General features: G+C 39.1%; 1 protein-coding gene across 3 annotated transcripts; it reads right to left on the bottom strand.

Moving 5' to 3' along the window:
* Positions 1-1,185: 1,185 nt before the first annotated feature.
* Positions 1,186-4,541, bottom strand: LOC148021741 (uncharacterized). 3 transcript variants are annotated; one of them, XM_087697271.1, is made up of 5 exons: positions 4,326-4,541; positions 2,882-4,155; positions 2,630-2,800; positions 2,032-2,283; positions 1,188-1,634 (listed from the first exon to the last, which is right to left on the bottom strand). In XM_087697271.1, exons 2-5 carry the CDS (start codon positions 4,094-4,096, stop codon positions 1,581-1,583), a joined length of 1,692 nt encoding a protein of 563 aa, XP_087553397.1. In that variant the 5' UTR covers positions 4,097-4,155; positions 4,326-4,541; the 3' UTR covers positions 1,188-1,580. The 3 variants fall into 3 exon arrangements, with proteins under 3 accessions (XP_087553396.1, XP_087553397.1, XP_087553398.1); XM_087697272.1 differs by lacking the exon at positions 4,326-4,541 and having other exon boundaries at positions 1,191-1,634; positions 2,032-2,100; positions 2,218-2,283; positions 2,882-4,281; XM_087697270.1 differs by lacking the exon at positions 4,326-4,541 and having other exon boundaries at positions 1,186-1,634; positions 2,882-4,283.
* Between the last annotated feature and the right edge of the window lie 17,913 nt (positions 4,542-22,454).

The raw sequence follows: 22,454 nt of genomic DNA, 5'->3' as shown, positions 1-22,454 counted from the left end.
AATATCCATTTTCAAAGTACACAAACAATAATATTATGACTATTTTCAAAAATACTACACTAGTCCACAAGTTGTAAAAACTTTCTCAAAAATATTACATAATGTATCTCTCAATGATTGGTTAGAAATTTCTTACTCCCCAACCTTCTTGCTAAGAATTAAAAATAGTTTTCTAAGCTATTAACAAGACTACTTTCATGTGATGCACTTTGGTTGCATGTATGTAAGATGCATGGTATAACTTACATTACCCAAGCAAACCATCAAAACTATCTTCAACATATCAAGTGAGATGCATTGAAAAATGGAGGAGGTTTCTCCATAGAAGGCTCCTTTTGATAAATACTTTGATCTATCTGTAAATCAATGTCCTTCCTTTCTTCTAATTCTAATCTATTGGCCTCATCCTCATCTAGGGACACTCAATGATTCTTTTCTAGGATGAATATAGTTGATCAATCTAAAAAGTTAACTTCTACTTGTGGGCACTTATACATTCAAAAGTGGCATTAGTTGACATTAGAATAGTCCTAGTGTGTGAGAAGAAAGACACAAAAAAGCAGAGAGAACATTGTTATCAATAACAGCGAATGAAGAGAGATGTGATTTTTATGGAGATTTTTATGGAGATTTTTAAAACAAAACATCTTTTAAATCACTATTGAGAAAGAAACATATGTGATTTGAGAGGAACAATTTGAGAATAGAACATTTAACCATTCGAAAAGAGATAATGACAACCCAAAAGTGATCCTTGAGATAAGGATCTCAAAACAATTAATGAAAACTATCTTAAATGGACAACACATTCTATCATAACTCACATTTAAATGGCATGTCTTGTTAAAGGAAATACATGTCATTTTCCACTAACATTATATATAAAATGCTTGGCTCTCTAGATAATTGAGACTTAAAACCAAATGAATGAACACAACTTCAAAAAGCGTTGCTATCACATGACATACTGAGCATCCAACAAAATTTTGGGCTACGAAGGCTAGCACACCTAAATTTGCATGAACTTCAGGACCACATTGTACATAATATGTGCATCTACGCTCCACATTCTACTTGAGACTCCCATATTAAGTCACAAGTACCCACACAACTAACATGAACAAATGCATGTTGTTAAATAGGGTATTGATCTCTAACAAGTCTCACGTTTGTTTTCATTGTTATTATGTGTGTTTTCATTGATATTATGCTACATACTTTGAGACTCAAACAGCTAAATGAAAGGACATCCCAAGAAACTCAGATGGCACATGAAACACTAGGCATTATATCAAGTTTAGTCGATGCATCCATCCAAAGAAGTACATAGAATAATACGAGACAGACGTCTTTTTTGGGTTACTCGGAACTTTATTGGCTATCATTTCTAGATATCGAATATCTTCAACAGCACGCTCGCCTTGTGGGTATTCATCTGACCTAATTGAGATACATGTATTAACGCAGATCTAGGACCCATGAGAGAGCTCGATTACTATGTACAGCGCTGAAACTGTATATACACAGAAATTAGCTGTGAAATTAGCCCCTCAGCTTCGATGGGATGAGTGCTATTCTGATTATTCTTTCTCTCTGCAGGAACACTGACACCTTGATTGATTCTCTTTCAGTTCCTGCTTCCAAGTCAAGGTAAAGACTATCATTTCTTCTTCCTAACAGAAGAGAAGTACATGCTCAGCATGCCATGCTCAACTATCAAATTTCAGTACGAGCCAAGTAATCTCTTACACACTAAATTCTAGACAAATTCCGGTGACAATTCCCACATTGTAAATTTCGACGACATCATGAGCTTCTGTGAGGGAGGGACCCCATACTGGCCCCGGGAGCTGGCAGCCCTCTGCCCCCCAACCGCACCTACCTAGGTATGCGGTGACTCCCAAGCAAAGGCTCATGATGTTGAGCAAACACTATACTAGAGAAAAGCAAGGAGAAAGTTCAAAGATTCCCTTCTCCCCGGATGAGAAAATGTGAAGAACTTCTTGTGTTAGGCTGGAAAGGGGACTTTACCTGAACCTGCCGCTGAAGAGACTTAACATATTCAACTGCCTCATCCAGCATCTCTGCTGTATTTGTTTGCTGAAAAGAGCAAGAATGTGCTTCCAAATGTAAAGCTAGAAGATGGCACACTCTGGTCTCACCAGAAACCCAGTGCATGCTATAGATTCTCCGTGAAACACAATATCCTGTCCTTACCTTGTCCATATTTGGCACTAGCTCTTGCAGCCTTTTCATGCGCTCACTGATTTTTGTTCTTCGGACCTGTAAAATCCGCAGAAAACCATGAAAAGTTCAGGCAGATTCATCAAAACAAACGAGGTCAACCTTGAACTAAAATCCTTCATAACATTCCCCATTCTGGACTATGCAGGACCCTAGCAACTCAGCAAGGTTTGATTCTTAATGCCAACAATCATAATTTGCCTCCACATTATATGCCCTTGTACTCACTCTAGTTGACAGTTATCCAAGCATATCTTATCAGCCTCTCCAAGCACCCGCACTATATGTCATGCACTAACTCTAGGAGACCATTGTCCCAACATATCTACACGAAGCAAAGCATAGATTGCAATAGAATCAAAGCAGACGAAACAAAAGCACTAACCCGTTCTGCAATGCTGCGTGGATGAGTAGCACATCCTCGCTTTGCTCTGGCTCGGCACGGTACTATATTATCAGGTGACAGGTTGTCAGTAGGGTACAGATTTTCAGCACTAGTGGCAATGGGTAAGCCAAAATGGTTTGAAAAAAGGCCATGCTCTGGGGCCTCTCTTTGCTGTGTAACCAGTCACAATTTTGGGAAGTTAATACACGAAGAGAAGCAGAAAATACAAATCAGACTTTCTGTTGTACCCACCAACAGCTTATTCTCCAGTTCTCTGATACGCTTCCTGGCTGCAAGTGAGACTCCAGTAGGTGAGCCACCCATGGCATCTTCTGCAGCATTGCACCCTTCCCCCAATAAACAAGTCCCCATTAAGTCTCTCCTCTCATAACTGCCATCTTCAGAAGAGTTTCCAGATGAACATGGAAGTGGCACTTTTTCGTAGTCCACAAAGTTATCATTCAGGTGTGATAGTAGCCCGGCAGGAGAGCTGCTGTGCCTAAGGAGATTACTGACACCTTTGCTTGAAGATGGAACCCCCACACAGCTCACAGAGGTCACGAAATCGTCACTTCTCTGAGAAGATAAGCCAGCAACACTAAAGGAATTGCTTAAGGGTAAAATGGGAACTGAAGTTGATGCCCCTGTATGTAATATAGAGGCACTGAGTGAAGGTTCTGATATTCCACGAGTCAAGGTAGCTGAGAATGACACATTTTTCATGTCCCTATCCTCTCCATGACCCTCGACCAACAATTGTAAGCTCCCATTCTCAAGAATGTTCACATTTTGCTCAACATGTGAATGTTGAGAATGTAGTCCACTTTGCTCAGGTTCTGCACCTGATCCACTCACTTTGGCATTTTGATCTGTCACACTCATGCCTGCCCCAGCACTGTTCAGAGGACGAATCCTATTGATCTCTGGATGGGCCTGTTTCGACACAGTCTGTGCAGAAGTGCACACGCTATCCTCATGGAAAATACGTGTAAGCCCAGTTTCCTGGCCCAGATAATCATTCCCCACGGCTACAAGGCCTGCAAGCGCAGAACTCGGAGCCGAATTGTACCGCAGCAGGCCTACAGCGGACACCACCTCCTTCATAGTTTCCTCGAGGAAAGTCTTCAAAAACTCATGATCCTTCTGGGTATGTCTTTCATCCATGTTCACATCCTCCTGATTACTTCTGTTAGTTAAAGCATTACCATTGCTTTGTTGGGGTGCATATGGGAGATAAAGTCGAGGCTGAGTCTGCTGCTCATGCTGCGACGGAGGCACTACCTCGCTAGGCGATGCAGAGCTCTGCGATAAGCGCTGCTGAAGGGAAGCAGCAGCAGCAGCAGCAGCCTCAAACCCTAGGGTAGTGCTTGGAGGCGAGGCAGGGGTCATCCCTGGCCCTAGAATAAGCCTCTCCATGCTATACATGCCAGAGGGTGTCTCCAAAGTCTGCTTGTCTGATGGTGGCATGGCTCCTGGGCAGAAGAGAGGCCAAACTAAACAATATACGCCATAGCTATGGCCACACTCTGGCATCTCGACACGTGAAACAATCCATCAAGCCGCGAAAAAAGAATGAAAAGGGGGAAAAAACACAGACAAGCAGACACAGAGAGAGAGAGAGAGAGAGAGAGAGAGAGAGAGAGAGAGAGAGAGAGCGATCAGAGAGAGAGAGCGATCAGAGAGAGATCCAGCGCACCGTAGAAGCTGCTTCTGCGTGTTGTCCTCTCACTTTCAGCAGTCAGCAGATACAGCGCACCATATTCCTTTCTCCTCAGCAAATGGAGACCAGAAGGAACAAAGAGCCAAATCGGGCAAATAAATATATGTTCGTAATCGGGGGCTATGGACGTTGCACCGCCAACCTGCTCCTGAGAAAGAATGTGTGTAGAGGATGATCGAAAGAGCGGAGTTTTTGGATCCTTGGGAACGCGTGCTTGGCAGTATACCGGCAATCGCCGGTCGCCTTGGTGTGTCTGACAGGCGTGACGGCGGCGACGAGCCGTCAAATTATAAATATCAGCATCGTCGATTTTCTTATTATTATGTATTTGTGAAAGAGTCAGACGACACGAGCTGTCAATAGACAATATTTAAGAGAAACATTGTTTATTTAAGCCAATATTATTATTATTATTTAATAATAGTCAACAGAAATGAGAAGTTAGAAGTTAGAACTACGGAACGGAGAAAATATTAAATTTTATCAGGAAACGTATCAATGTTAAATTTCGTTACTTTAAGTTTCTCCGAATATGAAAATAGGTAAAGTCATATTTACCCAATGAGGCATCTAGGACAGACCTGGTACATTCGGCATTGTCTCCATCGGGAGGTTATTCCACGTCAGCATGCGAAGTGCCAAGGCAATCAAGGTTTGCGTCGTTGCTTTGTCCGCATCCCATTGACCGGCAGAGTCTAATGAATCCAATTTCTTTCCTTATCTCCGGGCCCATGCCCACATTTAGTAGCCACGCATTCAAACAACCTCCCAAATTTTGGTCCCGATTCATCTCCCTTCTTCGAGGTAACTTAGATCATAGATGATAGATGCATAGACCTTAATGCAAGGTCAGATACAATATGTAAAAAGCACCCGTCCACTAGACCTCCGAATGACTCCTAGTGTCCATACCTAGGTTAATTGACTTATGGGGACAATCAATGGTGTCAAAGTTTACATGGTGTGGCTAAAGTGCCTCTCCTTACTCTCAAAAATTTCATGACTTTCTATAGTAGAAGTAGTAGTTTGAAAGGCGGCTTTAGTTTAGTAATTGGTGGTCAAGTGGGGAGAGAGAGAGAGCAAGGCGCATCAATTTGATGCACAACCAACTCTAAAGGTTTGAATCTTGTTGTTTGACCACAAACTTTAATTTAGGTATGGCACCATCACTTATTTAGTTTATGCCACGCCTACTTAAGTCCTTTATTTAGGCATGGCATGGCCTTGAGACTCCACCCCCAAGTCAATCCAAGTTTGGACCCCAACAATAAAGAAAAACAATTGGGAGAAGATATAGGCATTACTGTAAGCCAATCAATAAAAAAATCAGGGACTCAATAGCACGTTAAGAACCCTTCATACGAAGGGAATATTTTGAGGGGATATCACATAATATTTAGAACTCCACTTAATGGATTATCGATATAAAGATTATTAGAGCCCACCATGTACAAGTATATAAATTTGCAATTGCGAGACATGTTGAGATGTCGAGCTCTACATGAGCTAGCATTCACTACGCATCTTAATGATATGGCAAGAGATTACTTACTGGCATGTTAGATGACTAATATGAGAATACACCAATGATTCTACATCAATTTTTGGGTATACTGTAGTTTCGACTATGTCAACCGTTTACAAGTGCATAAATTACAAATTTCAAATCTATAAGGTTTCAAGTGTTTGTTGGATTGCAAACACAAAAGGTATCTGTATATACAGATTGCAGATTGTGGTTGCTATTGTATAATTAGTGAAAAAGGTTGTGTATTTAGTTGTGGTGCACCTAGTATTAGCTTGCTTGCAGATTACAATTTTTTGCAAGTTGTTTGTTTTGTCGACATGTCTGATAACTTCAACCAGATTGTCAGCAAGAAGCTTGATAAAAACATTTAGCATGCATGGAAGTTCAAGATGACAATTTTCTTGAAGGACAAAGGTGTCTAGAATTACATTGAATGACACATGGTAGTAGCACTTGAGGTTCTTGTGTGAAATGCTACTACATAATAGGTAAAAGCTAGGAAAGATTGAGAGCAAACACAAAGTAATGACATGTATTGGCTGTCTGTCAGTATCAGAGATAGCATGATGGGCTATTTGTAGGAATTTGATGCCCCCATTATTGCATGGAAGAATCTGGCAAGGCTGTTCAAAGTAAACACAAAGGTCGGCAAGCTACAACTCAAGTTAGAGCCAAATCAAGTGCAAAGAGGGAACCTACCCACCATTAATTATTATGCATTGAAGATCAAGAGTATTGTAGAGGCTCTTAGATCTATCAATGTGATAGTAGTTGATTGTGATTATATTGTGCATGCATACTTAGATAGACTTGGAAATGAATACAAGAGCTTCAAGTCATCTATGAATACGAGGGATAATATCTCTAATTTTGCAGACTTTGATTTCTATGCTGATACTTGAGGAGAAGAACCTTGGCTTGGATTTCTCTTCTTCTCAAAGCAAAAACAAGTCTAAACAAGTGTTTTACTCTACTACTAGAGGTAGAGCTCATGGCAAAGGCCAAGGTCGTAGTCATAGTCAAGGTTATAATGCACAACAAAATAGAGGAGAATAGTCCCAAGGACGGGGGAGTCAAAGAGAGCAAACTACAGATTCTAACAGGCAATAGAATTTTGGTGATAGTAGAGAGTGTTGGGATTGTGGTCAGAAAGGCCACATTTTTAAAAATTGCTTCAAAGATAATGCTAAAATTAGAAATGGAAAAAAGTAGTAAGGAAATTATGCATCCAGGAAATATAAACAATGATGATAGAAGTGAATAGTTATTTGTTATGTAACACTTTATGAATACTATGAATGTTGATGGTTCATCAAAGAATGATGTATGGTATGTAGACTCAGGTGCCTCTAACCACATGACTTCTCATGGAGAGTAGTTTAGAGAGATGTGCAGTCTAGAGTCTCCAATCTATGTGAGACAGGGGATAATACAGCTCACCCATTACTCATATTGGAAATGTTCCTTTAAGTATGCAAGATGGTAAAACTAAGTACTTAACTTATGTGCTACATGTACCAAATATTACAAAAACTTAGTTTCTATTGGTCAAATAGTAGACTAAGGATTGCAGGTTCGGTTCACATCTGATGGTTATTATGTAGAAGATTTAAAAAATGATTGCATGTTGATTACAAAAGAGAATTGTGCTAGCAAATTATTTACTCTTGATGTAAGTTTGCCTAAAATGGATGTTGTCATGTTTACACAAGGTTCAGATGTTGTGGCTAATATTGAACTTTGGCATAAGAGAATTGGTCATGTGAATGTGCAAGGGCTAAAAGACATTCAATCAAAATAGATTGTGGATAGCTTGCCCAAGTTTAGGATTGATGGGATGTATAAAGTATGTGAAGCATGTCAATTTGGAAAGCAAGCAAGGTATATATTTTCACAGGAAATGCATGTATACAAGAAGCCACTTAAATTAATACATTCTGATATCTGGGATCCTACAAAAACTACAACTTTGAGTGGCTGTAAGTATTATGTTTCCTTCATTGATGATCATACTCGCAAAGTATGGGTTTACATTATGTGTGAGAAAAGTGAGGTATTTACTCACTTCAAAAGCTTTAGGGCTTTGGTTGAGAAGGAGACTAAGGGTTGTATATTAAATGCCTAAGATCGAATAGAGGGGGAGAATATCTCAATAATTAGTTTTTTTATTTTTTATAGAAAGATGGTATACAGAGGGTATATACATATACTCCGTAGCAAAATAAAGTTGATGAGCATAAAAAGAAGTATATTGCAAAGATGGCTCATGCATTGATATCAGAAAGAGACTTGCCTCATTACTATTGGATTGAAGTAATTACTATTGTTGTATACATTATGAATAGGACACCTACTACTATTATACATGGTATGTCACCTAAAGATAAGTTTACAGGTAGAAAGTCAAATTTATCCCATTTGACAGTATTTGATTGTATTGCTTGGATCCCAAAGTAAAAAATGTATGTTTTTGGGATATTCTCTTGAGCATACACGTGAGTTGAGGGGGTTAGCAATTATTTTTTTTAATGAATAAGTAGCTAGTATAATAATGTATAGAATACTCTTTGGACTAATAAGCATGAGAGTGTGGCTATGTAGAAAACAGGTCAGTAGTCATAAACATTGAGTGGACTACAAGAATATCCTAGTCATGGTTTTATTGGTAAGATTTGGAGTGGTAGATTGAGGTCATAGGTTACTCCACTAAGTATATCACAAATATCAAGAAAAGATAAGGAGAAAGTTGAGAACTCACCTATTATAACAAATGTATCATCAGGTTTCTCTCGTGTTGATGTTGATTTAGATAGCTCTGAATAGAGTTTGGATGAGGAGTTTGGGATTCTGGCTATTAAAACACCAAGTGTACAAAAGACACAAGAGGATGGTAAAGCACCTGGTAGTAATCTAGGTCCATGCAGGTCAAGTAAGATAAAAAAGGAGTAAGAAAGCCAATGCAATAGTTGACATATGATAGCTATGTGCCCATCACTATACTTACATGGCTAAGATTATGCAAGATGTAAAACCCACCTATTTTGAGGATGTAGTGGGTAATGAGTATTGGGATCATTCTATGGATAAAGAAATGGTTGCACTCAAGAATGATAACACGTGGAAGTTAGTATATTTACCTAAAGGCAAGAAAGCTATTGTGCTGAAAATGGGTTTACAAGGTGAGATTAATCTATTGAGCACTATAAGGCATGACCGGTTGCCAAAGGGTATACACAGAGTCATGGTATTGATTATAAGGATTCTTTTGCTCTAATGTTTAAAATGGCCACTATAAGGTCTCTCATAATAGTAGTTGCTACATCAAAAGGTTGGATTATGCATCAAATGGATGTTAAGAATGCCTTATTGCAGGGGGGGTTTCAAGGGGAAGTTTACGTGTAGCAACCACCTGGTTATGCATATGAGAGTCATCTAGATTATGTATGCAAGCTTTGTAAGGCCATGTATGGGCTAAAGCAAGCACCCAAGACATGGCATGAATAGGATCGTAGAATACCTTATCTTCATTAGATTTCATAGAGCACAAGTTTATCACTCACTCTATGTGTGGGGAGTGATACATATATTGTGATTATTACTCTATATGTGAATGATTTGATCATTATGGGTGATAGGGAGACAAATATTGATAATGTGAAAGGTCTCCTCAAGACTCAATTTGAGATGAAGGATTCGGGAGAGCTGCACTATCTTCTCTACATAGGGATAATCAAGGCTCCAAAGGGTACTCAGCTAACATATTTTCATTAACATCTCTATGTCTCTTTTTGGGTCTCTCCAATCTACCTCATATACTTCAAACTGTCAAGATTGTGGGAGAGAAGGAAGGAGTCTCACTTGTAGCTTTCTTGCTTGCACAATGGGGGAATACACACACAGGTGGAGGCTGAAAACAGTTTTCCTCTTCTTAGTTGTGTAAGCCAAAAAGAACTCTCGTACATAGAAATAGAAGAACCCTATATATGGGTCTCAAACCAAACTCAACTAACTAAGGTGGCATACTAACTGAGCCACGAACTAGAGTAGATAAGGATAGCTATCATCTAGCTATTATTCATGGGCGGTGTACCAACCGCATCTACAGCTAACAAGTCGGTGACATAAATACACAACAGTCACCCTGTCATATCACGAGTGGAGCTAGATATCTCAACACTCCCCCTTGAGCTCAATCCCAATTCCTACACACCAAGCAGGTCTCTGAACTTGCGGAGCTTCTCTGCGCCCAATGCCTTCGTAAATATGTCAGCTACCTGATCCTCTGTGCTGACATAAACTAGATCAATAAGACCTAGTAAAACCCTCCCACACATAGTGATAATGCACCTCAATGTGCTTTGTTCTAGCATGATAGACTGGGTTATTTGCCAAGTGTATACTGCTCATGTTGTCACAATAAATGACAACTGGCCCATCTGTAGGCTGATGCATATCATAAAGTAGCTTATGCAACCAAGCTACCTCACATGCGCCATTGATGCACCCCTATACTCAGCCTCTGTGCTCGACAAGGCAACTGTAGGCTGTTTCTTGCTGCTCCAAGTGACTGCAGCACTCCCAAAAGAGAACACATATCCACTGGTAGATCGTCTATCAGAAATACTACCAGCTCAATCAATATCAGTGTATCCATGCAACTGTATCTGAACCCCAGTCTCATAAAGTAGTCCATACTGCAATGTGGACTTCACATACCTGAGTATGCGTCTAGCCGTATCCAAATGCGGTTTTCTTGGAGCCTGCATAAACTGACTTACCAATCCAACAGCATAGCTCAAATCTGGCCTTGTAATAGTCATATAAATCAAACTTCCTACTATGCGTCTGTACATAGTAGGGTCTTCCAGAAGCTCACCTGCATCTGCGCTCAGCTTCACATTCTGCTCCAAAGAAACTGAAATAGGCTTACAGTCTGTCATCCCATATTTGGACAGCATGTCGAATCCATATTTCCTCTGCAAGAGCCATATCCCACTTGGTGATCTAATCACCTCAATGCCCAAGAAATAACGCAGCTCTCCCAAATCCTTCATCTCAAACTTCTGCTTCAATAGCATTTTCACATAAAGGATATATTCATCACTATCACCTGTGATAATCAAATCATCAACATAAATGACAAGCAACATAATATATTTCTCTGTTTTTCTCACATAAAGTGAGAAATCTGCCTTGGAAATCTGAAAGCCAATAGTGACAAGATACTGTCCTATCTTGTCAGACCATGCTTTAGGTGCTTGCTTCAAGCCATACAAGGCTTTCTTCAACCTGCAAACAAACTCAGGATGAACAGCATGCACATAACCTGGTGGCTGCTCCATATAGACCTCTTCTTGCAAATCACCATGCAAGAAAGCATTCTTTACATCCATCTGATATAAAGACCATCCCTTTGATGCGGCCATAGCAATGATTGCTCTTACGGTTGCCATCCTTGCAACCGGACTGAATGTTTCTTCATAATCAATGCCATATGTTTGTGCATACCCCTTGACTACTAATCTTGCCTTGTATCTGTTCACAAAACCATCTGCATTGTGCTTCACCTTATAAACCCACTTACAGCCAATTGCATTCTTACCTTTAGGCAAAGATACCAATTCCCATGTAGCATTTGCTTCTAAGGCATCCATTTCTTCATCCATGGCTTTCTCCCATTTTTCTTTTTCCATGGCTTGCTCAAAAGAAGTGGGTTCTAGTTCCTGTATCACTTTGACCATATATGCATAGTGAATGGATGTAAATCCATCATATTTTAGCCTATCCACAAGATACCTAGCTCTGGTAGACCTGCGCAAAGTAGGTTCACTCCCAGCTGCTCTCAAAACATCCCTGGTCTTCCTTACTCCAGGTGTAACAATAGAAGAAATACCCAACTCATCATCAATGCTTTATTCTGAGCCGCTGGATTCACCATCCACATAAGAGTGACCTGCATTCACATCAAACATGGGCTGATCTACCTTCTCTTTTCCTTTTCGTGATACCTGCATACCACTATCTGCATTGATTTGAGAAGATTCTCCTGATCTCAATCTGCCTGTCCATGGCGAAGAATGTGAACCACTGCTAGAGGACGCTCCAGGTCCACTAATATCTTGTGACTGCTGCTATGAATTCTGTGCAGCATTACCATTTTGTGCATCTACATTATCAATCACATTTACTGGTTTATACCAGCTACTCATCTCATCAAAAACAACATCTCTGCTCACTGTAAACTTATGAGTAGAAGGGTTATAGCATCTATACCCTTTCTGCTTCTCAGCTTTTGGATCCAACTTGGATCTCAACTCATCTGGCACATGAACATAGGCAATGCAACCAAAAATTTTCAAATGAGAAATATCTGGTTTCCTACCAGTATACCTCTCCTCTGGAGTCATCCCATATATTGCTGCAGTGGGAGTCATGTTCATTATGTAGACTGTTGTAGCAACTGCTTCATTCCAGTAAAAATTTGGCAAGTCTTTTTCTTTGAGCATGGCACGAGATACCTCTCCAATATGCATGTTTTTCCTTTCTGCAATTCCATTTTGTTGTGGGGTATGACTGCATGAATATTGCTGCTTTATGCCATGCTCATGCAGGAACCTTGCAAACTCATTTGAGAGGTACTCTCCCCCTCCATCTGACCTTAGGCATTTTATTTGCAGGCCTGTTTCTTTTTCAACCATAGCTTCAAGAGTTTTGAAATGCCCAAAAACTTCACTTTTTTTTTTCATGAAATACACCCAAACTTTTCTGCTATAGTCATCAATAAAAGTGACAAAATAATGACAGCCTCCAAGAGATGTAGCTTTAGTAGTCCACACATTAGAGTGGATTAATTCCAATGGCTTCTTACTCTCTTGAACGTATCTAGGAAATGGTTTCCTTGCCTGTTTTCCAAATTGACAGGCTTCACATATCTTATGCATTTCTGCAACCTTGAATTTAGGCAATCCTGCAACAATATTTTGGGCCTGCATTGATTTAAGTCGATGTACATTAACATGACCAATGCGTTTATGCCAAATATCAATATCTGCAACTACACCGGTCCCATGTGCAAACATTGCTGCACTCAATTCAGGCATGTCTGCATCCAACGTAAACATTCTACCCTTCTTCTTTCCTTTTGCTATCAAGCGACCTTTATTTTTCATATCCTTAACAAAGCATCCATGAGGATTAAATCTGACCTGCAAGCCCTGCTCAACCATTTGACCAACAGAAACCAGATTCTTGGTGATATTGGGGACATGAAATACATCTGACAGGTATTTCTTTTTCCCATCCTGCATAAACAAAGGAATTTTTCCAATCTGCATAATATGATGTGCAGTATCATCACCAGTTTCCACAAATCCTGGTTTTTCCATTTTCCTTGCATCCTCCATCCATTCTGCATGACCTGTCATGTGGTTTGATCCACCTGAGTCAACATACCATACATCGTTGCTTTCTTCTACACTTGTCATAGAATTGTTCATGTGCTGCACCATAAACAAATGCTCATTTCTGTCATCACCCTGTCTACTAGAAGATGCATAATTTCCTTGTTGCAATTTTCCATTCATGATGGCATTCTGCTTTTTATAGCAGTCATTAGCCATATGACCCATTTTACCACAGTAGTAGCATTCAACATTACCGTTTGCATTTTGGCCTCCTTGCCATCCACCACGACCTCTTTGGCTCCCCCTGCCTCTAGAGTTACCACGTCCTTCTCCATAGGACTGGTTTTCTTGAGTTTGCTGCATATTCTGATTTCTACCACGGCCTCCAGATCAGCCTCCTCTACCTTTGCCTCTACCTTTTCCAGCATTTGAGTAGAAGACAGCTTCTTTTGAAGTTCCTCCTGAAGAAGATGCACCACCATTTCTCTACTCCTCAGAAATTAGAGAAGCAATCAACTCCTCAAAATCAGGAAATCTTTTACGGACGGAAATGGATGTTCGGAACTGTGCATAATCCTTTCCTAGACCATTCAAGGTCACAGAAACTAAATCATCATCTTCCACAGGCGACCCAATGGAAGCAAGTGCATCTGCAATCTTCTTCACCTTCATGTGGTAGTCATTGATGCTCATATTTTCTCTTTGCACATTGTGCAACTCTTGCTTGAGCTGCATTTTCCTGGCTTGCGTATTTGTGCTATACATTTTTGACAAAGTATCCCATGCCTCCTTTGACGTACTTGCATCTTGAATATGCACAATCATAGAGTCTGAAATGCTGATAAACAGCCAGTACATAACTTTCCTGGCTCTCTCATGCCATGCTTTAAATGCCTGCATTTGCTGTTGATTGGGAACATCAAGAAGAACTGGTTCTTCTTCATTTCCTGCAATGAATTCCCAATATCCTTTTCCCATAAGGAAATTCGTCATTCTAAACTTCCATGCTTAGAAGTTGTTCTTGTCAAGCTTTTCAGTGACAATCTGTGAAAGAGAATCAGAGGCCATTACAAAACACTGCAAAAAATTCTGTCACCGCAAAAAACACAGCTTCAGCCTCATAAGGGCAAATCTGCAAAACTGACGAAAGTGGTACTTGACCACACAGTCACTTCCTAGTGACGATTTTGCATCAACAGGCAACAAGGATGATTCTATAACTCCCAATGTCTCTGCGCACAGGCATACGATGCAATTTCTGCATTAACTTTCCACCGATCTATAGAACAGTGGTCGCACAGCATAAAACAGGGCCTTTTCCTGAGTGCGTGCAAAAAACTTCCGCCTACAAAACAAGCCCCGAAATGGCCTCAAATCAAAAAAACAGGGATACCAAGGGCTAAAGCCCTTGCCCGCAGCATATGCTGCCCTCTTGTCACACCGCAAAGGGCGTCTCAATCTGAGACAATGCACTCCTACACTTTCCGGCTGTGCTACCTCTGCAGAGACTTGCTCCCAAACCAGAAAAATGAAAGCAACACTGGTCCTCTTACCAGAACACCGCGAACTTGGTCTACTTTCTTGAGCTCCTTACCACGAACAAGGCTTTGATACCATGTCAAGATTGTGGGAGAGAAGGAAGGAGTCTCACTTGTAGCTTTCTTGCTTGCACAATGGGGGAATACACACACAAGTGGAGGCTGAAAACAGTTTTCCTCTTCTTAGTTGTGTAAGCCAAAAAGAACTCTCGTACGTAGAAATAAAACAACCCTATATATGGGTCTCAAACCAAACTCAACTAACTAAGGTGGCATACTAACTGAGCCACGAACTAGAGTAGATAAGGATAGCTGTCATCTAGCTATTATTCATGGGCGGTGTACCAACCGCATCTACAGCTAACAAGTCGGTGACATAAATGCACAACAGTCACCCTGGCATATCACGAGTGGAGCTCGATATCTCAACACAAACCCCTATTTTCATTAACATATTTGTGTGTCTATCTAGGCTACCTTGATATAATTAGCTAAATTGTGTAATCGATTCATGCAACTCCAACTTGACCTCACAAATCAATAAGCAAAATGAATACATGCAAGAAGGAGCTACATATTGAGATAGAGCTTGAATATGCTCTTTTATTCAATAGGACACATCAAACCAATATTAATCATTAAGTTCTACAAAGCTATAGGCAAATGGAATTAAATCATGTGATCTTATGGATTAACATGGGAATCTATCCAATTGATTCCCTAACCAATAAGCCTCCTATTTTCTTTGGAATCACAAACATAATGAAATATATGATTGAGGCTAAAAATGGATTGCTTGGTTACATTAGGTAGCTTAGTGAACAAGCATTGAATATGTTTGCAACCTACCAAGCAACTTTGAAAAACTATCATGATATCATTGTTGCACATTAACTTCAAATTCAATAGCTAATAGGACAAGTAAATCAACTAAATAAAATAATAACTAAAAAAGTAATTAGGTTATCACAATGCAAGGTACTATCCATGATATCGATATCATGTATAAGGAGACAAAGTTGCAATTGGATGACCTAAAAAAGATTAATAGTCAGTTGACACAAGAGCACAAACAAAAGAGAAAGCCTATAAATGAGTTGATTGTGAGAATCGGCTGATCGAAGTGGCACATCAAGGCATGCAAGGTCATTCAAAATGAAAATCTAGCTAAGGATGGGCCTAGATCATCCATTTGCATATTGCTGAAGGCAAGTACATTGAAAGACATTTTGAGAAACCCAAAGGCTATGAAGGAAGAGATGGTTGACTCCATGTAAAAAAAAGTCTCAAATGAGTTTTCTACTGTGGATGCACAATCTATTTGTGACAAGGCCAACATTGGTATGATGACTTAATTGAATTTATTTCAGGGTGTCAAGGATGGGTTTAGTTATATGCTAAAGAGAAGCAAAATAATACATTTTCCTAGACCTTCAAAGTCAATAGAGGACTGAAGGCTACTCAATGCAAAGGTTTTGGAGCTAATAGGAGATCCCATGCATGTTATTGGCATGGAAACATTAAATGTAGGGACATGAAATGCATGTAAGGTTTGCTTTATAGGTTTCAATAATTACTACATGGATCTATGCAAGGTGCAATTAGCAATGGTGACGTACTATAATATGACTATAGAAAAATGTAGTAGTAAATTGTAGCTTGTCATAAGTTTGGATGAAAGTGAGTTTGTTAAAGGAGTAAAGCTCAAAAGAGTTAGTGTCACTTTGATGAGAAGAGCCAAACGATGGAAGAAACTTCAATGTTTAATCAAAGTGCCATGTATGTTGGCTTGCTACATTTGAAGTTCCTAAACAAATATTTGAGGTGCTATAACTCTTCTTCACATGCACAAGCATTCCAACCATCATTGAGCACCAAGAACATGGCAAGATGCTCTCAGTCAAAGGGTATAGTGAATACTAGTTAAATGGCACCTTGGAAGAGACTTGAAAATTTTGAAATGCATCTATTGAATCTCCAATGGTGCAAATCTAATATTTCCATACTTATGCTTCTTGATAATAGAGAGGGTGAAAGGAAAGGATGGAAAGAAGAACTTGTAAAGACTTATAAGTATTATATCAACACATGATAAAGAAGATCCCACATAGAAGTCTAACTTCAACATTCCATTAGATCATATTTTTATTTGTTCATTGCAATCTTTTGTTAGATTAAGGAAAAAAATTTGTATGAATATATTTGCTTTGCTAATAGAATGCAATTGGAGAAAGAAGCCATTGCAACATATAAGAATATTAAGTGAGTGCTATTATAAGAGATTGAGCTACACAACCATCGGGTAATGATTGAAAAGGATAAGAAGAGATCAGAAAAATTTAGTAACTTGCCAAATAAACTTTGCTTTGAAGGAGCCAAGGCCATGAAGTTTCTTTTCAATACCATTGATGAGCAAAGGAATGTTATAGTTTGCAGATCGCAAGTCTACAATGGATGGAAAAAAATGTATGTTGTGGTTCTTAATTAAAGTAATGGAGGGAAAACAAGATTGGAAAAATCCAAGGTTTGGATTAGCCTTAATAAATTGACTCCCTTACTTCGAAAGCTAGCCTTATTATCTCACACAATCTATTCATATTCCATTCTTGAAGCTAGCTACTCTCTTCTCACTATCTTAAGCAAGTAAGAAAACAAACAACCAAGAGTTCATAGTAGACTCACCCTCTTGCTCTCATGTGTTATAGTCTGAATGCCTTTGATGGCTTGATAATAGCCTCAATTTGCTCCAACACTCCATCATAACTTATCACCTCCTCAAGTGTTCCAACAAAGAGAGGAAATGTATAGAAGAAGAAGAGGTATCCCAACTTCACCTAAACTCCACCTCTTGCCCTCCAAACTATGGAATAAGAAAAGGAAGAAGAGAAGAATTTGAGACAAGAGAGAAGCTTCACTCTTCAAGTTCCTCACTCACTCCCTCACTCTCACACTCTCACTCTCAATGTGGAACACGAGAAGATAGGATGAAAGTAGGAAAAAGAGAAGTCTCAAGTTTGCATACACAAGAATGAGCACTTCTATTCATTGTTTAGCTTTTATGCATGGATTTGTGATTTAAGTTTCCCTCCATAACTTGGGTAACCTTTCCGCTTTTTAACTTCATTGGGATCCCTTTTAATACATGGATACACCTTATGTTAATCACATTATCCTATCTAAAGGGGAACAAAAGCTAAGTGCCCAACTAAGTGCCTAAAAGGGAAAAGAAGCTAAGTGCCAAAAACCTTGCACAACTATGAGTTTTTCTATCTAGTTTGGGGTACTTTACAATTTGCACAACAATGAGCCTGACTCTGATTATTACAAATTAATAGTGCAAAATAATTAATTACATGCTATAAATAACAATGCCCAAAATAATATTATGTGATCCAAAATAATTAATTCTTTTAAAATGTTTTTAGCACATTACACCTCTACTTGACTTGTATCCTTCTTTGCCATTTGTGGGTTGCTATTTGTGCTTCACCATTTGCAATTAATAATAGTAAAGGGCGGAACAAATTTAGGGGGTTGCAAAAGAAAACTCGCTCCAAAAGCTTGCTCCTTGCATGTACTTCATAAATATCTCACGTTCACCTAGAGAAAGCTTTGTGATTGGAATCTATTTGGTGTATCTTTTGTATCATCTCCTTGGAAGAATCCCATATTGGCTCTTAACAAATGATTTGTGAGTCTAGTTCTTGCCATGTTTAGTAGCTTAAGATATGATTCTACTTCTTTGATACTTTGTGGCCTTCTAGATCCTATTCATGGCTTGAGATATAAATCCGCTTGTTTGATACTTTGTGGCCTTCTAGATGCCACATATGGTCATAGACTATTGAATGGTATTCAATAGTTGTTTGAGCAACTCTTGCTTGGACTATTGTAGAAATAGGTGAGCTAATAATTGTGGGAAGTTGTTTCTTCCTCCCATTCTTCATCCTCGAGAAATATTGTTTATGCTATCTAGAAGGCACATCTATTTTATACAATATCATGGTTCTAGCATTTAGTTGACTTTCTTAGAATATTCTATGTCTTAGTACTTAATGTTAATCGAGTATCACGAGGAGTGTATTAGGAGTATGTGCTACTCTATAGAGTTACTCTAGTGAGATACAAGTCCTCTTTCCTCTCATCCATGCAATTATTTCTAGAGTATCCCACTTTATAGCCTATATAAAGGTAATTTCACAATCCAAACATTGTGTGCAAACATATTTTTCCATGGTTGCCCCTTTGTTGGTTAATCTTTCATGATGATAGTAGGTGCTTCATCTTCACCATGTCAATAATAGGCCAGTGTCAAGGGTTGATCTCATGAATTGCATGGCGAAATAACACTTGAGATTTGCACGGTACTTGAATTTTCTTTGACCACACATATCCTATTAATGACTAGACCACCATGGCACCACACTCGTGTGATGTGAGATAATCATATTTTATTTCAATCACATTGTAAAATTAAAGCTTACATTACTACACAAGCTAACATTTTGAGGAAGCTTTCATAACAAAGGATTTTGTGTTGCAATTGTATGAAATATCAAGGTTAACTTGGGGCTCAAGAAGGAAAATGTAAGGAGCCAATAAGAAACATGGAAAAAGGGGCAACATCACCATCATTCCAGGTTATGATCAAGTGATCCAACTCAGAAGGAGTTCCTCGCAATAATGAAGCCAAGATGCAGAGAGAGTTCATGTGGTACATGGTTTGGAAACAAAAGTATCAACCACACATGTAACATATGTTCTTCCATTAAACTCGCTCCACCTAGAGTCCTAGAAGTGTGGCCGGTGGCTTGTGGCACATATTTGACTATAAAAGAAATCAAGATGTTAGAGAGTAGATGTTTGTTCTAGGGGACCACAAAAGTAGTGGGAACTAAAAGCATATGTAAATGTCAACAAGGTGTCTCGCAAGTTGTAGACATAAGAGGATAGATTATGCCTTGGCTTTAGATGCAATTGTAAAGGGCCACACCATGGTCAAAGCCCAATACACGATTTAAAAAACAGATACTTCCAACTCAAGTGTCTTATAGGAGTGCTACAATATGCACATAGCAAAGAATCTAATATGCAATTGTTGAGATTTTATGGATCATGCTATAGAAGTAAAGGAAAACCTTACATGCAAGACCTTATACTATGCATACCTCTATGTATTTGGAATGAATGCAAATGTTGACATATGTATACACTATCCCACCCTTATAAATAAAATTCATATCATATTTGAAAGGGCATTAACCTTCTCATCATCACCAATTGTGTAGCCATCCCAAAAAGAATGCATTATTCTAGTAATTACATAAATGTATTTTCTTTTATTAAGAATTTTAACTATAACCACTCACATGCTTTTCATTAACCCAATTTCTCTCCTTGGGGAAAGAGAGAGTTGATATGGAAGAAGGAGAATTGCAGAAAGAGAACACACACAAACATGTAAATGTAGAGTGGATGAAGAAGGATAAAGAGGAGAGTAGAAAAACAAGGAGAAGAGGAAGAGATGGCTATGGTGGTTGAGAAAAGGGTGGAACAAGTAGACTATGTGGAACAAAAATAGGGGGGTTGCAAAGAGATAAAGTTTCCGCACACACTCCATGAATAGGGGTTGCAAAAAGATAAAGGTTCCACACAGACACACACACACACACACACACCATGAATATTTGACATTGGCCTTGAGAATGCTTCTAAGACTTGTTCGCTATATCTTTTGTTTCATTTCCTTGTAGGAATCCAATATTGGTGCTTGGAGCTAGTCCGTGCCACATTTAGTAGCTTAGAATATGATTACATTCTTCGATATTGTATGGCCTTCTAGATACCACATATGGTTGTAGACTATTGAATGGGCTTCTCAAAGCTTTGTATTGTGGATTGGTGAGCTACTACTTTTGCGAAGCTTCTTTCTCACTCCATTCTTCATCCTCAAGGTATATTGTTTATGCCATCTACAATGTACATCTAGCTTCTATAGGACTAGAACATTGTAGTCCTAACATTTTATTAACCTCTTTGGAATATTATATCTATTGATACTTAACATTTATTGAGTATCAAGAGGAGTATATCAAGAGTATATATGATACTTTATACAATTCCTTTAGGGAGGCACTCATAATCAGTCCTCTTGGCTCTTTTCCATATGATTGTCTACAATCGCATCCCACTTTGTAGCCTATGTAAAAGTAATTTGGCAACCCACCCACACATAATGTACTACACTCATTGTTCACTCTTTCTTAGTGTGTATCTCACTATTCGCTCCAAATTGTTATGAGCTTTTTTGGTGGCTTACTTTGAGGTTACTATTGTGTGATCTTCATTGATATTAGATTACTCTCCATTTCTTCTCATTGCTCTTATTTATGCTTCATATTGCCTTCTTATTACTAAGTAAGTGCATCATTGTTGGATTGAGAGTTGCAATAAAATAAGTACATAGCTTGGAGAAGAAGAAGCTTGAGAGAGCACAACTAAAAGTGTATCAAGAGGTCTCAATAGAGAAGATTTACAAGACTAACTATGCTCTAAAAGTGAATAGGTATATTTACAAGGCCAATGAAAAAACTTCTAAAGAGGAAAAACAATGCCTCAGTGGTCCTAAGTGTGCTAAAACACATCACTACCAAGATATAACAGCAAATGTCCCTAGGAGTAATGTAGTGAACAAGAGTTGGCACTCATATATAGGAAAGTGATATGCTCAATGGACTATATCAATCCACAAAAGGGAGCAAGCCCAAAGATTTGTGGAAAGATTTAAACTTCTCATGAGGCAAAGCCTTTGTGAATAGATTTACAAGGTTGTTTTGTGTTGGCACATAGGCCAGCACAAGCTAATCTCTCCTGCAAAGAATCTCTCCTTGACATAGTGATAGTGCACCTCAATGTAGAGGTGATCAACCACCAAGACCCACGGACTACTTATTGTTTCAAGCATTCCAAGCCGAGCACTATTGGCTACCTCTCACATAGCCGACGCACCATCCATCTCTATGGGTGTAGTGAGCTTACATCCATGCCCGATCGAGTTACCTCCTCTCCCAAGCACTCCGGTAGCTCCATGATCCAAGTGCAAGCTTCAAGCGAGCTCCATCCTCAACCTTCACGCTCCAAGCTCCATCGTCGCGAGTAAGAGAAGAGAAGAGAAGAAGAGAGGAGAAGATTGAGAGCTTCTCCTCCCCAGTCCCTCACCCTCACACACTCACTCCCTCACACTCTCACACTCCCTCTCTCAAGCACAAGCTCAAGCAAGCAACAACAACAACAACAACAACAAGAGGAGAGCCACTTTTGGCCATACACAAGAATAAGCTTCTCATTCACTTTTCAACTTTATATACAAAACCCTAATTCCCTTTTGGACGCTCATCCCCTTATCCCCTTTTTTTACATGGTTGATCATGGTCTAGGCCCCTTTTTCCATTGTCCTCCTATCTTCCTAACTTCCTTTACAAATTGCACGAGTAAGAGGCACTCTTAAAATAAATCATGATGTGTTGTGTGCTCTTTTACAAAAGTACTGACTTGCACTTTTCTTGTGCGCCTTTTTCCTTGATTTAGGACTTTTTTGCACCTCTTGTGTTTCCATATTTTTCTTGGTGCGCCTTCA

The sequence above is a fragment of the Lygodium microphyllum genome, chromosome 17, assembly GCF_053477565.2.
Source record: "Lygodium microphyllum isolate KBCC chromosome 17, Lygodium_microphyllum_v1.1.10, whole genome shotgun sequence".
Classification (NCBI taxonomy): domain Eukaryota; kingdom Viridiplantae; phylum Streptophyta; class Polypodiopsida; order Schizaeales; family Lygodiaceae; genus Lygodium; species Lygodium microphyllum.
The sequence above is the reverse complement of the archived record's forward strand: the minus strand, read 5'-3'. Positions and strand labels throughout refer to the sequence as shown.

Excerpts from the sequence above, each read along its gene's own strand:
- LOC148021741 (XM_087697270.1), bottom strand. The coding sequence starts at position 4,162 with ATGCCAGAGTGTGGCCATAGCTATGGCGTATATTGTTTAGTTTGGCCT. Across the intron at positions 2,801-2,881 it reads AACTGGAGAATAAGCTGTTG|CAAAGAGAGGCCCCAGAGCA; the intron begins GTGGGTACAACA and ends CTGGTTACACAG. Across the intron at positions 1,635-2,031 it reads CTCTTCAGCGGCAGGTTCAG|GAACTGAAAGAGAATCAATC; the intron begins GTAAAGTCCCCT and ends ACTTGGAAGCAG.